At 38.1% G+C, this 14,851-nt stretch overlaps 1 protein-coding gene across 8 annotated transcripts in view; it reads right to left on the reverse strand.

Annotated features, from left to right (window-relative positions):
• Nucleotides 1-14,851, reverse strand: part of PCNT (pericentrin) — a 67,284-nt gene that overhangs the window by 11,910 nt on the left and 40,523 nt on the right. For 7 of the 8 annotated variants that reach the window (XM_056496203.1, XM_056496207.1, XM_056496208.1 and 4 more), the window contains exons 32-42: nucleotides 13,831-14,058; nucleotides 11,588-11,758; nucleotides 10,297-10,449; nucleotides 9,700-9,870; nucleotides 8,346-9,443; nucleotides 5,997-6,521; nucleotides 5,207-5,303; nucleotides 4,613-4,767; nucleotides 2,188-2,385; nucleotides 1,780-1,953; nucleotides 1,024-1,219 (exon numbers count right to left, since the gene is read on the reverse strand). In XM_056496203.1, the coding sequence (XP_056352178.1) occupies nucleotides 1,024-1,219; nucleotides 1,780-1,953; nucleotides 2,188-2,385; nucleotides 4,613-4,767; nucleotides 5,207-5,303; nucleotides 5,997-6,521; nucleotides 8,346-9,443; nucleotides 9,700-9,870; nucleotides 10,297-10,449; nucleotides 11,588-11,758; nucleotides 13,831-14,058 (3,166 nt within the window). The remainder of the gene's footprint in view (nucleotides 1-1,023; nucleotides 1,220-1,779; nucleotides 1,954-2,187; nucleotides 2,386-4,612; nucleotides 4,768-5,206; nucleotides 5,304-5,996; nucleotides 6,522-8,345; nucleotides 9,444-9,699; nucleotides 9,871-10,296; nucleotides 10,450-11,587; nucleotides 11,759-13,830; nucleotides 14,059-14,851) is intronic. The other variant, XM_056496204.1, reaches the window with a different exon arrangement.

Genomic DNA, 14,851 nt, shown 5'->3' on the forward strand with positions numbered 1-14,851 from the left:
AGCAGTTATTTGTATTACAGAGACCTTGACAATATGTTATCACACTAATTCAAATTAGAAAAAATCAGCTGTATTGAAGTGTTCTTGTTTGAAGAATATTAATCTCTTTTCAAACATGAGAGGAACCAGCAGAAAGATGCTCAAACACTATGATTCTATCATTGTGATATTCTGTATTATCACTAATGGATTTTAAACCTCATTAAACAAACTTATCCACTACATAAACATTTTATGACAGGAATCACTATATAGAACTTGTTTGGCCAGCTCTCTTCAGGCCAGTGAGTTGAGAGAAACAACTCTCCCTAAATTTGGAGGTTCCTGTTTGATAAGTACTTAAAAATAATTAATGTACCTATGTCTACAGTATTATGCAAATAAAATTAGCAGTAAACTTTTGGATTTCCAGAAAACTCCCTATTGGACTAGTGCATGTGCTGTTAAATGGCTGAATCTTGAATGATAGTGATAGAAAAACAAAAAGAAGGAAAAAGCAGTGTTCTGCTTTGAAGAGAGATGTTTATTTTTGACCAAGGTCACTTGCACTTGTTTCTTTATTACACAAAGGGAACCTGCTGTGAAAACCAAGGCTTGCTTATTTAATCAGGAACATGGTTTAGCAGTGGGCTTGGCACTGTTTATGGTGGGACTCCAGTCTTAAAGGTCTTATCCAACCTAAATGATTCTGTGATTCTATACTAGCAAATATACAGATAAACAATTCTTTGCAAACAAACAGGGGTTTTACTGTCCGTGCTGGGTTTTTTCCATGTATACACTCTTTCAGTTCTGCTGCTTTGGGTTATTTTGTAGTTTATCTTTCCTTTTCATAGATTTGTCTTAACTACTGATATGAGAAAGAACTGCTAACATCACAGGCAGCCTGAGTGCATTCAGTAAAAGTGAGGAACTGTACAGCATCCACTTCTTTGCAAGGCACCTTTTTTTGCCTTTTACCTTTGAGGCAGAAATGAACTGCTGTAGAAGACAGAAAGAACTGACAGAGACAGTAAGAATTACCTTTCCTCCGGAGCTGGTGCTCCTGTTTGTTGCCATGATCCTCAGCCTTGGTGAGGGTTTCCTGCAGCTGCTGGAGCTTCTCCTGGTTCTGGAGATGTGTCATGCGGAGCTGAGCTCGGAGGTCCTGGATTTCTGAGAGCAGGCTATTCCGGTCCGAGGAGAAGAGGTGCTCCACAACCATCTGCCTCTGCTCTTCCTGAAACAAATCAAGCCCTATTCAAACTACAAGGCTATTTCCATATCTTCTGCAAGGATAAATACTAAGGAAACTCTTGCAGTACAAGTTTTGTACAGAAGCACTCAAATTACTAAATTCGTGCTTCACATTAATGCAAAATGTTAACATTATGTAAAAAAGAAATTCGAGTTTATACATAACAATTACTGCAACCTAGAAACTAAATATTATTGGCAAAAAGCCCCCAGATTCAGAGTTAGTTCAATATATTATCTTTGCAAGAGAGCTCTATGAAGTTCTAGACAAATGGGAAGGAGAGAAAGAATTCAACCAAGTATTTCCTATTCACTATCAGTCTTTCTTGATGCCAGCTAAAATAATCAATAGACTTTGTAACATGATGTACAAGGCTCAAGAAAAATGCTACCACAACAAAAACTATAAAAGGTACTGATCCCATGCCATCTGCATTAACACACAAGATTGAACTACAGAAACAATAAAACTGAAAAAAAATTAAAAATAAAAGAGAATAAAGAAGTGATTTATAAGCAGCACACTTTAAGAGCTTTTCATACTTGTTGTTTCATGATATACTCCAGCTTTTCCCCTAATGAACTGGCATCCCCACACGTAGGATTGGAGAAGTGAGACTTCAATTCAATCTGCATCACATTTCTCTCCTTCTCAAACACACTCTGTACTGCTTGCAGAAGTTCTCCTCTCCAGTCAGCAGCAACACCTGATGTTTCCTGTTAAAATATATGTATTTTAAATGCCATCTCTCTCAATCTCTAACCCACATCTTTCATACTATAAAGAGCATAGCTATTAAATTTAAGCATATTTAGAAGTGTTGAAAGAGTACTGTCCCTTAGTCCTTAAACATACATATACACACACCCCTCATAATATATTATATATATTATAAATTATACATTTATGTAAGTATACAACCTGCTTTAAAGGGTATTTTCTAGCCATACCTTGTCTCCTCTATCTGCCACCTTGCTGAGGTAATCCTTCAGTGACTGGATAGCATCAAGCAGGGATAATCCCTCTTTCTGCCAGCCCTCCATTGCCACTCGGGTCTGGGGGATATTTTTCAGCTCCCTAAAACCAAAGGGATGCTCTGACAAAGCCAATATTTTGTGGCTCTCCTCATACACCATCTTCAGCACAGTCTGAGAAGAAAAAAAAACCCAAAAAGATAATGTTATGAAACAGGCAGTGTAAGAGTAGGATGGGATAGCACTAGGCAACAAAAGTAAGGTGTCTGTATCAACACACTAAGATGCAATTAAGCATAAATTATTATTTATGCCATAGGGCTGTACTTTGCCTTTGTTTCTGAACCATTTAGCTAACTTTCCTCAGAATAAATTAAATTCTATCAAGGCTTAAGCTATGTTACTAAACACCAGTGATGTCAGAAAACTGATTTATGTATTAAAGACAACCTTGGCTTAATTTAGCAAATTATGTCCAAGTATCAACTCCCAAAATAACCAGTTTTAATAACTTACACAGCAGAAATTGTTTCCTCTGACATTGTCAGGCCAAATAGTATCTTTTAAATAAATTCCCTGTTCACAAACTATTACATCATGCACAGATGTTTCCTGGCCTCTTTTCAAGGAAAATCACTGGAGATTTAAATCCTTTTCTTACACACATCTCATCAGAAATATCCCAGCCCCCATGTGGAGCTGTTCCTCATTGCTATGCACTTTAATAACAACACAGAGTACTTTTATTTAACTCTTGATAGTCTTCCCTTTTTTCTTTTAATTATTTGTGAACAAATTTGAGTTGCTTTTCTATCACTGGAATCAAAACAGTACTCCAATAATCAATGAAAACCTTTAGTAAACATTAACATCAAAAGCACAGTAAAGTGTTCAAACTAAACATTCAGTACTCAGAATATGCACTCGGATTTTACAGCCAGTAAAGATGCTCTGGTGGTCTTGAATCTGATCTTCTCTTGTAATAGGAGGGACTTCATTCCTCCAGTCCCTCCCTCATCTAATTTATAGCTTTCCTTACAGGTTTGGCCAGCTTATTGGTGGAGACACTCTTGTCCCACTTGGTCAGGTGAATTCCATGAGCTCCCAACATTTCTGGCTTCTCAAAGCTAAATCCATGATAATAAAAATGAAAACCCTGAGTACTGCACCAGCTGCACAGCCAGGGATTCACTCCTATCCTGGTCCCCTTCCTCTGACTGGGAAGATAGAGAATGTCACCCACAGTCCCAAACCTTTGAACTGTCCTGTTACAGTGCTGTTAGACCCTACACAGGTCTGTAGGACTCACTCAGCTTGGCAGCCTCAGTGATACCACAAATACAAGCTGCTGGTAAGCAACAAACTTCTCTAGAGAAAGTATCTGGATGGCAAGAGGGTGCTTCAGCACCTCTCAGTAAGGAATCTCCAAATACCAACACCTGATGTACTTTTCTGGTAGCACTGGTTGTAATGCTGGCAGATGGTTTCATCAGCTTTGCATGTTTAGCTTTTCCTGGATCACAACACTTACTCCAGGTGTTCTTCCTTCTCCAAACCTATATCATCATGTCTCTTATTAAGATGGGGGAAGGATTTTCCTTCTGACTGGAGCAGTGATAAAGGCTCAGTCTCCATCTTGTGAGTCAGCTGTGCCAGTTATCTTGAATGAGTTTGAATTCAGGCTTATCTTCCCCTTACACAAGTCCTCCTCATTGTGCTGGGCAAGCTGAAGGAACCTGCTAGCATATTAGGAGTCAGCATTCACTTTCTAGGAAGGGCATTTCATCTAGTTTATTACTTGAGAACTCACTGTAACCTACTGTATTCTCATAAGTGAGAATTTCGCCCTTTCTGTAGCTGGAATTTTTGGAATGGCTGAGAGCTTGCTCAGCAAACCAAAGAGTTCTAGGCATATACTTCAACTTTCCTTACTGACAAGAGTGAGAACTCACTTCTCAGCTTTCTGTATATTCCTCATGTTGCTTGAACTGGCTCTGACCTATCCCTGCACACCTTGCAATGGTGTTTCCACAGCTCTCCATCACATCACATCCATCAAATGAGGATGACAAGAACAGGCAGGGGAGCATGATGTCAGCCAGCTATGGCTGCTTCTCAAAAAGAACTTTCTGTGAAGCCTCCAAGGCAAACCCATAAAGCAGAATAAGCAGCCCATGCACCCCCACATTCTGAAACAGCACAAGTTCAATTCTAACAAGTATAAGCTTATGTCAGTAATGTTGTCACAAGAGATGTAAGGACAAGAACCATAATCAACCTGAAGTTTATACCATTACAGAACAGTTTTCAGTGTAAATGTAGCAGCTATATTATATCATAATTTAATTTTTGCTGTCCAGTTTTAAATTGCTGTATTAATCATACATTAATCATACATTACCTTCATCTGTGGTGAAAGTATTTCCTTTTCTTTCATGGATTCCATAATATCAGGAATCATTGCCCGGTATCGCAGATAAGCCATGACATTGGCATCTAGGTGATCTGATGTTTGTAGCTCCTGCTTTAGATTAGCTGCCAAATTTGAGCTGGTATCTGAAGGAAGAGACAACCCCCATGCCCACAAAGTGTTATAAATATGGAAAGAACTTGAAATTAGAACAATCACTTGCAAAATAACCATGATTTCTTCTGCTTGTATGAATGCAGGGTCAGATGGAGTTGGTTGGTTGAGATCTCAACTAGCTTAAGTTAAAAATGAGTAAGTTGCCTTTAGAACCAGAGAAAGTGTTGTAGTTAAGTCAGCACTCAAACCCCTTGTGTCTGTCCTGTATGTAGGTGAAAAGGTAAAAGCAGGCACAATATACATATATATATATTTATGTATGTGCATGTTTCCAAAGAAAGAAAGACCTGCCTAAGCTTAGCATAGCTTTCCAATAAAAGACCCACAGTAAAAGAAAATGGGAGAAAGGAGAAACATGTTTTAATACTGAAGTTAAAAGGTAAAAGGAATCTACAAAGTTCAACTTACTGCTGCCACATTCATCGCTCATCACAGATGCACTTGATCTTTCATCATCTTGTAAATCAGAAGGGGTTAAAGTGAGATTATCAGCTTCTCTCATCTGCTGGAGAATAAATTTTTCATGTTACTTTGGTTGTCTGAATATAGCTCTTGGTTTTTGCATTTATGGCAATTTTCTTACTAGTGTGGATTTTAGCAAATGCCTACTTGATCCAAGTGTTAGAGATGGCAAATACCATGATTAAAGCAACACTGGTGCTCTCTGGAAGCCATTCCATCTCAATTTTTTCTTCTTTTAATAGTCTTAAGATACATGTATTTATATTTAATTACCCATCAAAGCAATGCCACAAAAATATACAGCCAAAGATAAATTTTCTTAGTTACAGACTATCTTCTTATGAAATTACAGAATACAGATAATATATGTATATGTGTACAATATATAAAATATTGCCATTAAAAAGAAAAGCCTCTGTTGTCCAGTTTTGAAAGAGTCTCAACAACAGACTGTTGAAGAAGTGGGGAGCTGCTACAGTATACTGAGTACTGTGGTAGCAAAGGTTTTACAGGTTTACCTCAATTACTGACACATTAAGTATTATCACAAATTTATCAGTTGCCATCACAGTAAGAGAGGAACTAATAACTGGATGTCCAGAATTCCACTGGACCTACTCCCAGCAGCGTGTAGGTTTCTACTACTTGGAGCCCTTGGCCCCTCAATGATCCCAGGGGGACAGGGCTGAGCAGTCTTGTTTAATAAGAACTAAATCAGACATGACATATCACTTACCAGAAACTTCTCCATATCTTCATCATCATCAACAGAATAGGTACTTTCAGAGAAAGCTGGAGATTTTCTATCTACTCCCACTGCTGCATCCCCACTGCCATGTTCATCCAGGTTAGAATATCCCAGGGATATGGAATTATCCCCTTGCAGGGATGACCTTGTGTGCAGAATTGGAAAATCTGTGTTTTCAGCTTCTGAGAAGGGTGTCAGGTGAAGCACTGGTTGAAGTTCCATGCTTGTATCTTGTTTTCTCATGATCTCAGGCGAGCCCCACGAAGACATACTTGCAATTAAATTCTGGAAATGTTTTGGAGTCTTTTTGTCTGTGCTCAAATCATGTTTTGGTGAATCAGGGGTTTGATGAATTTCCAAAATTTGCTGGCAATGCTTTTCCAAATCTTGATCCCCTTCAGAGCTGTGGATCATGTCCAACTCCTGGCACAAGGTATTTTCTTGTGATTGCTTAATCTGTGTTTTTGGACTTTTATTGTGAACAGTCAAGTCAAACACAACTTCATCTTTTTCCTGTGATGAAATAACACATATTAATTGTTTAATGGAATTTGAGCATGATTTTACAAACTGAGAAACATACACTTAAAGTCCTTTTAGAATTGATTGGTTTTTCCTTCAATCGCTTAATCTAAGTAATTTTAAGGTAAAATTACTCTTTTAACCTCTGATTCTGTGATTGAGTCTAAATAATGCACTATTTGAGAAGATATTTTAGTTTATTTTAAACTTACCAGCATGGAAATTTCATTTCCTTCCCCATACCTGTCAGCTTGTCACATTCAGTGAATAAAGGTTATCCCTCTCATTTCAGACCATCACCTTAATCCTTTTGTGGTAATCATCCCTTTTAATCATCTGTTTTAAGCCTAGTGCTAGCTGCCAGCACTTTACTCATTTTGCTTCTTCTCCAGCTTTCATTTTAATACACTTCCTAATATGCACATTATTTCCACATTAGAACCCAAGCATAACTGTAGGAGGAACAACTTCTTTGCTCCTTTAAGAACTCTGTATTATAATTTTTTTAATACTAGAATGAGCTAGATCCACAGAAAAAAAGTCTATTGTAATGAATGCTTGAAGACATGGTAGTTTATTTACTTTGATTCAACATATTCTCCAATTTTGATAACTATCCCTCCTCAGCCTACTTAAAAAATACTAGCACTTACACATGGAAATACATATACTGACATATAAACATCAATTACAACGTTTCAGAGTCTGAGTTTCTACTTGAAAAGTGATTTTTAAAATAATTTAACTGCCCCCAGCATGCCAGCATTCCCTGATAGCCTTCAAAATGTCTCTCTTCACTGGATCCTAAACTATTCCTGTTTTATAAACAGGGGTCTGACAATGCCTACATGTATGAACAACATGATCCAGTAGCCCCTGGACTGGAAATCTGCTGATTTGTACAGACACATTCCATGGTCTGCACGGGTCATTTAACACTTTTCCCACCTATTTCCTTTCCCTGAGAGATTTCTGGGGCAGACCCTGCATGTACAGTATCACCCAGGCAATGATGGCACTGCTCCAAACTTGAAATTCCAGGCAAATAAAAATATAAACACCAGGAATGATCACATGTTTTGCATAGCTACACTCTTAATTTCTGCTTTAAAAATTAAGATGTCACACACAGCAATTATCCTGTCATTTCTTTAAAAAAAGTCATTTACCTTGGATGATTATTACAACATACTGCCAAGCAGGGCCCTGAAAATCCACATAAGCTTGACAGTGAATGTTTTTCCTTTCCTGTATACTCAAACTCTTCATATAAGCCCTCTTAACTAGCACTCAACACCTCTGCAAGCCAGCCTTTAAAGACAGTAATTTGGTGTATGACAGATTTCTACAGCTCTCTGAAAAAAGGGTCACCTGGGTCCTACTGCTTTCTACAATTGAGTGATTTAATAAGAATTTAAGAAGATTAGGTTACTTGCAGCAAATGGCTCTAGAAAAGATTCAGAATAATTACAAGAAGGAGTCACAGTAAATAAGAATTTCTGAAAAGTAAAGGAGACACAAATTGTTGTCAAGTAGCTCTCCAATACAGCCATGAAGAATGGCAAACAGCCTTGGTAGCTCATGGTAGGCTCATTCCTTGGCTTGCAGATGCCTACCCTCAACAGACCAGGAAGAAAAAAAAAATAAGCTGGGAAGAGGTCACAGGTGGAAAGAAAAAATTGATATGATCATCTAACTACACTCAGAGGCAAAATAAGAATAAAATGGGGGAAATGTATTTAATCTATTAATCTAGATTATTAAAAAAAAAAAATCTCCACAACAAACCATACTATTAAAAATCAAATCATGTACCAGTTTAGCAGTAGGGGAAGCCAATACTCCAAATGACTGATCAGTATTTGCTTCTAATTCATGCATTCCATCTTTTCTTTTACTCTGGCAGAATGGCTTGAGAAATTGAGTCTCTTCATGACCTACTTGCTCCCCCAGCTTGCAAGACTCCAGCTGTGAAAGAATTCCAGCTCTTTCCAATCGTAAGGCTTCCAGCTCTTTCAGATGGACCTTGATTTCACCTTTCAGTTTTGCAGTGCTCCCTTGCAGTTCCTTGATTTCTCTCAGATAAGTTGCTTCTTTCTGATTCAGTGCTTGCACCTCAGAATCAAGTCTAGAAACTTCTAGTTGAAGACTGTAAGTATCTTGTGCCTGACTTGCACCTCTCTTTTCCAGCTCTGTTTGGAGCTCTGCTGTCTTTTCTGTTAAATACTGCAGCTCAGTTGTGTCAGCTTCTCTTTGATCTGCCATTGCCTTAATTTGCATCTCTTTCTCTAGAATATTTGCTTCCCTTTCTCTCACCTTATCCTCAAGTTCTTGAACTCGAGATGCAGTCATCTTTGCCTCAGCCTCTCTCTGAGACAAACGAGTTTGGGAAAGGCTGTATTCCTCCTGAAGTGTCTGGTGCTGGGCTCTCAGGGAGGTGAGCTCTGCAAGAGACTGCTCTGATGACTCTTGCAACTCTTGGCATTTTTTCTCCAAAATTTCCACTTCTGTTTTGAGCTGCAATTCCTTTTCTTCCAGTTGCTGCTGCAGAGCTTCTTTAGAAGCTGAGATAAGCTCCATTTCCTCCTTAAGTTCTCTCACTTGGGAGAGTACTGATGTGTTTCTTCTGTTTGGATCAGCATCACCTTGGCAAGCTACCAGTCCCTTCTTCAGCTCATTCTGAAGGTTTTCCACTGACTTCTCCAATGCAGCTTCATAGAAATAAACTTGGTTGTCACTGTCTTCATGACATACTGGTCCAAATTGTGCCAGCTCTTTCTGAAGCTTCTCAATTACTCCATGGAGTTGCTCCACCTCTTCATCCCTGTTCTTACGCAGCCTCTCCTGGTCGAGGCGAAGGTGCTCCACCACTGATCTGAGTTCTTCAATTTCAGGGTTGTGGTCTTCTGCAACCTAAGCAAAAGGATAAGGACTGAGTATTACTGTATGTAGGCAATTATTATTGCACATGGAGTTTATATTCCTCCTCTGAATCACACAGCATTAAATCACACGTCTAACAGCAGGAAGAACCACACATTTCAGCTGGTGACTTCTAAAAATAATCTCTACTTAAAGAAAATTATCAAACAGATTTCATTTACAATGAGAATCTGCCCACCTTGCTTCCTGTAAAAACCAAGCAATGAACACATAGTAAACATCTTACTTCATTCTCCAGAGCCTTCTGTAACTCATGCTGAAGTCTCTTTATCTGGTCATTCAAGTGATCGATTTCTTGATTCTTTTCTTCAAGCAGTGCTTGTGGGAGTGACAAAGCTGAGGAATCACTAATACCCAGGTCCTGGCTTTGCTTCACATGAAGTTTTGTTAGATCCTCCTGATCAGAAAAAAACAAGAATCTCATTAGAAAGGACTGACTTTCTCTCTCATCCTAATGGCAGAGCAGAACTAGGGGCTTTATTTAAACATTCCCTTCTTTACTATAATGGTGAAGAGCTTGGGAATACAACTACAGCTTCTTTGGGTTTCCACCACTGCATTAGACTGCCCCACCCCAGAAAATAACCTCAGCTTTTGATTTAAATCAAATCACTGTAGAAGATAATGCTACAAGCATAAATCAAGAATACTGAGAGGCTTTGGTTCTATGACACCCAGCATTAGTCTTATAAACATAATGCAACATTCTGATGGCAAGAGAAACAATCCAAATATCTGTTTATAACATGAGATAAAGACCTCAGCATTCAAGAAAGCAGATCTCTGACATTTTAGGCAGCACACTATAGCTAGAGGAGCCTACCTGCAAGTGTGCATTCTTTGCCTGAAGCTGGATGATGTTGGAAGTACTAAAGTTTTTTTGTATCTCTAACTGCAAGTTCAGCTGCAGTATCTCCTCATCTTTCTTGTTCAAGTTCTCTTTATATTGTTCTACTTGTTCTAGTAAGCTTGCAATCTAAAAAAAAAAAAAAAAGCATAGTTGTTTCAATTCAGTTCTCTAAGATAAAATTTCATTCATTGTATTATTTAATGACAAGTAACTCCAGCAAATTCAATTATTAAAACTCTAATCAACCTGTATTAATAAAACACCTGATACATAAAAAGAGATTGAGAAGCTTGTGTTCCAGCTCCTCATCTGCAAAACCAAAGTACTGCAAAGGTGGACTTCTGTTTTCTTTTTTAAGAAAATCTGCCTGCTCACAAAAGATACATTAATCTGTACTGTGAGTGATCAAGGCTTGACTGATGTAATTTGATATAAAAATATGAGACATCAGAATTTGATGTGCAACAGTGACAAGCAGTCAATATAAACATCATCCTTGTCCTCCCAGAAGCCAGAAATAAGCCTTGCAGTGCCAATCCCAGTAACACAGACAATAAAGAGATGATTCAATAACCACACTTTCCTCTGCAGTGTGATGCTGCCATCCACTGTTTTTATCATCTCTTGCCTTAATGGGTAGAAAGGTATAGTGGCTTTGGGAATTATGATTGTTGAAATCAGATTTCATAAGAGAAATGGAAATTCTGTCTTAAAGAAATTAATTTTTATTTTCTTGTACTGCTCTTGAAAGGATGGTGTCCAATTGACTAAAGGATCACTCCCGCTTTTATTCTTCACACATCCTTAACTGAACTATGTTTCTATATCACAGATATTATAATAGGATTAATATATAGGTTGTACTATATGTTGTATATACATTTATATATATATACATGTATATTATGTATGCTTTTATATATGTAAATCCAGTAAGAGTTCCAGATATTGTGAGCAATTTTTCTTTGTTTCTTCTTAGCTCAATACAAAAACTCACCAACAACAGGTTAAATGACACCACTATGGGTAACTGTCCTTTCTGGTCTTAAAAGAATTCTCTCACTCTCAAACAAAAACTCATCTACCTACTTCAACTTTGGAAGGAAAGAAAAACCAGTTAACTAACACCCATCAGTCTCAGAGATATGTGAATCATCACAAGACTGTTTCCAGAAGGAGATGGATACAGAACAAAGCAAGAAAAAGGGAAGTTAGCTGAGGCCAAAGCAACTCCAAGTCTGTAGAACTCTCCCAAAGCTCTCACCTCTCTCTCCTTAGCCTGAAGTGCTTCCTGCTCTGCCTGCAGCTGCTCCTTCAGCACTGGGGCAGAACTGCCATCCACTGGCACCCGGTGCCTTGCTTCATCCAGTTTAGACTGCAGGGCAGAGATCTGGATCAGGTTATTGTACTGCTGCTGCTGCAATGCCTCTTTATCCTGAAAAATGATTTTTAATGTTAGAATTTATTGCTGTCAATGTACAAACCTACTTAACCAGAGCAATCCTGCTGAATCATTTCGACCCTGACACACCCAGTACAAAATAATCCCAGTGGCCTATTAAGAAACAGGGATTCAAAACAACTGGTTTTTAGCTCATTTAAGTTTTTACCCCTTTATTTTTTGCAATCCAAGTTGTAACAACTTCTGAAAATTTAGCATTCAGTGATAAACTATACTTTCTCAGTTACACAGCATTTTATATGCTTAAGAACATAACATCTTGTTCTTGTAGCCATTTCCAAATTTATTATGATACCATATATGTGCCAAACTAAATTTGATAGATGGACACCATTTAAGAAATTAAGAGTTCTGGATAGATAAAAACCTACTCACAAATACATCAAGTTCTATCAGAATGTGATAAAGCAGCACTAAGTTTGTCCAACCTGTGATCTGCCAAGCTACCATAGCTTATTTTATTTAAAAATACTGGTTTTTGATCCTCCTTCTCTCTGTCTTTCTCAGGAGCTGGGTCTATCCAAGGAGGAAAGGTTCACTTGGGAATTGTCCAAACAATAAGCATACATATCTGTACTAAATACAGTAAAGGAAAGCTTGACAGGAAACCTAAGGCAGTAATTGCCTCTGCTGTTGAACACTTATTCTGCCCATAGTTCAATGCACAGATCTTTAATAGGTTATTTTAGACTGACTGCATAATTTCTAAAAAAAAAACAAAACATAAATTTAACCATCTTTTCTCCAGTTCAAGAGATCTAAGATTCAGAGCACATGGCTAGCATCTTCTGATTGTAAAGAGAAAGTAGTAGCAATTAAAAAACAAAATTAATTGCAAAGTTAATGCTGTATTACAGTATCAAAAATTAAGAGAAAACCAGAAATTTTTCTTGCCCTTGCATGAAACCTGTGATATCAACCAGCCCCTCAGGAAAGAATACATATAAAACCAAATCCCAAGCAACAGCAGAGCCTTTTTTTCTTTTTTATCAACTAAAAATGTTACCGAAACCACACTGATCACTGACCAGAACCCTTCAGCAACCCAGACTACTGCAGAAGTGGGCTGCCATAGCTCCAGTGTCCCTGCCTTTCCTGGACAGCAAAGCTGCAAGTGTCAAGTGCCAGTAGAGCCACAGAAAAGGTTAAGCTTGGAAAGGTTTTTAGCATTCTCTGACTCGAAGCTCAACCAAGTTGGCTCTGCTCAGGCAATTCTCATGTCTCCCAGTCAGAGACACCACTGCCACTCTGAGCTTTCTTTAAGGAGTGGCTGCCCTCAGTGTGACCACTTCCCCCTTCCATTTCATTGGAATTTCCCTTGTTTTCACACATATCTTCTCATCCCTTCATTTGCACCTTCTGGTCTGACTCCACCTTCTTATAACCTCCTATGTGACTGCACACAATGAAATCTCTACAAAGCTTTCTACAGTACTCAACCAAGGAAAAATATTGGGAGGACATTGAACATTTAGTTTCAGATGGTAGAAAAAGTTACTCAGATGTTTGGTAACTTTTGCTAAGTGGATTGTAATTCTTAACTCTAGACTGTGATTGACTGTAGTAGTAACAAAGCACTAGAAGTTTTGGACTATGAAAAACAGATCTGGCTTCAGACACAGAGCAAGAAGGGCTATAGATTAAAATAATTTGATTTTAAACACAGGTACTTATTGAAGACCCTCAATATTTGATATTCAGTAACACCACCTTCTCAGAGACTTCCAGACAAGCACAAGAGCAGCTCTGAAGCAGCAAACATCACAACTGTCAAAAGCAGCCTCCATAGCAGGACTTTTGAGTGAGCCTTATTTAGGTCTTAGAGGTAATATTTAAGTACATATTATGCAAGTCTTTATAATGGACTTAAGAATTTGTAGAACCATAGCTTATTTAGAACTATGACTGTGATATGTACCATTAATACACCAGTTTAACTCACCACTGGGTGCCAGACAGCATTGCAAACACTACTGACAACCCCTATAAATGTCACAAATTGTCATGTAATGCCAACCCCATTTAAATAAGGATTTTAAAATTACCTGCTTCAGTTCAGTTTCCACTTTTTTCATTTTCTGCAGCTGTTGTTCCAAGCTGTGTACAGTCTTTGAGACCTCAGCACCACTGAGCTTCAGCTCTTGGATCTGTGCCACCAGTTTTTCTATCTCTGTATCACGAGCTGCAATTTCTTGGTGTTTTCTCTCCTTTTCTAGTAAGAGTTTATTGTAATCATCCATCTTCTCTTTCATTTCTGCTTGCAAAGATTCTACCTACACAGAAATCCAGTATACAGATGTTCAGACAATATGAACAAATTTCCTGCCAGTTGAAAGCAAGAGTCATTTCACATTAAAGCAGGTTTCACTACAGATTACAGTGGTGCTAAAATCCCAGGTGAAGATAAAACTATATATGCATAGAAAGTATGAAAAAGTTAGCTTTCTGAAATCTTGTTTTCCAAATGCAGCAGCTCTTAGATACATGTTTGATTACTCTCTCAGCATCTGCAGTACTCTCAAAGTACCAGATGAAGGGACACTCTCCAAGGAGCCTTTTGGTGATGGGGTTGGCTGGTTATGAGTTTAAAAACCCACCAAGATTACATTAGTTATTTATAATAGTCTTGGATTTCCTTCTGTAACCTCAGAACCTTCTTCCAATATTCCAAGGAATTCCAGTTTAAAGATATCAAGAACTGAAGGATAAATATGCAATCAGAGAGATTCCCATGAGTCAACATAGGACATGCACCTTGCTTTCCAAAAATAATTTAAATATGAAGAGGATACAAATTTTGAATTTTAGCTGCAGGAAAACAGTCATTCATTCATCCCAGTAACCAAGGTGAAGGCAAGGCTAGGAGCTCTGGTGTGACAGACAGACTATCTCAGGGTGTGATAAAGTCATTCAGCATAGTGAAAGGAAGCTGAGGCAGGAAAGCAGTGGGAATAGAGAAATAATTTGGTAAATACCCATGAGCAAAGAAGATGGGATTTTACAAGAAATGTTTTGTTCATCAAAAAGTGTCTGAATTGATGTAAATCCCATTTCAACATTATGAAA

This window comes from Oenanthe melanoleuca, chromosome 7 (genome assembly GCF_029582105.1).
Source record: "Oenanthe melanoleuca isolate GR-GAL-2019-014 chromosome 7, OMel1.0, whole genome shotgun sequence".
Taxonomy (NCBI): Eukaryota; Metazoa; Chordata; class Aves; order Passeriformes; family Muscicapidae; genus Oenanthe; species Oenanthe melanoleuca.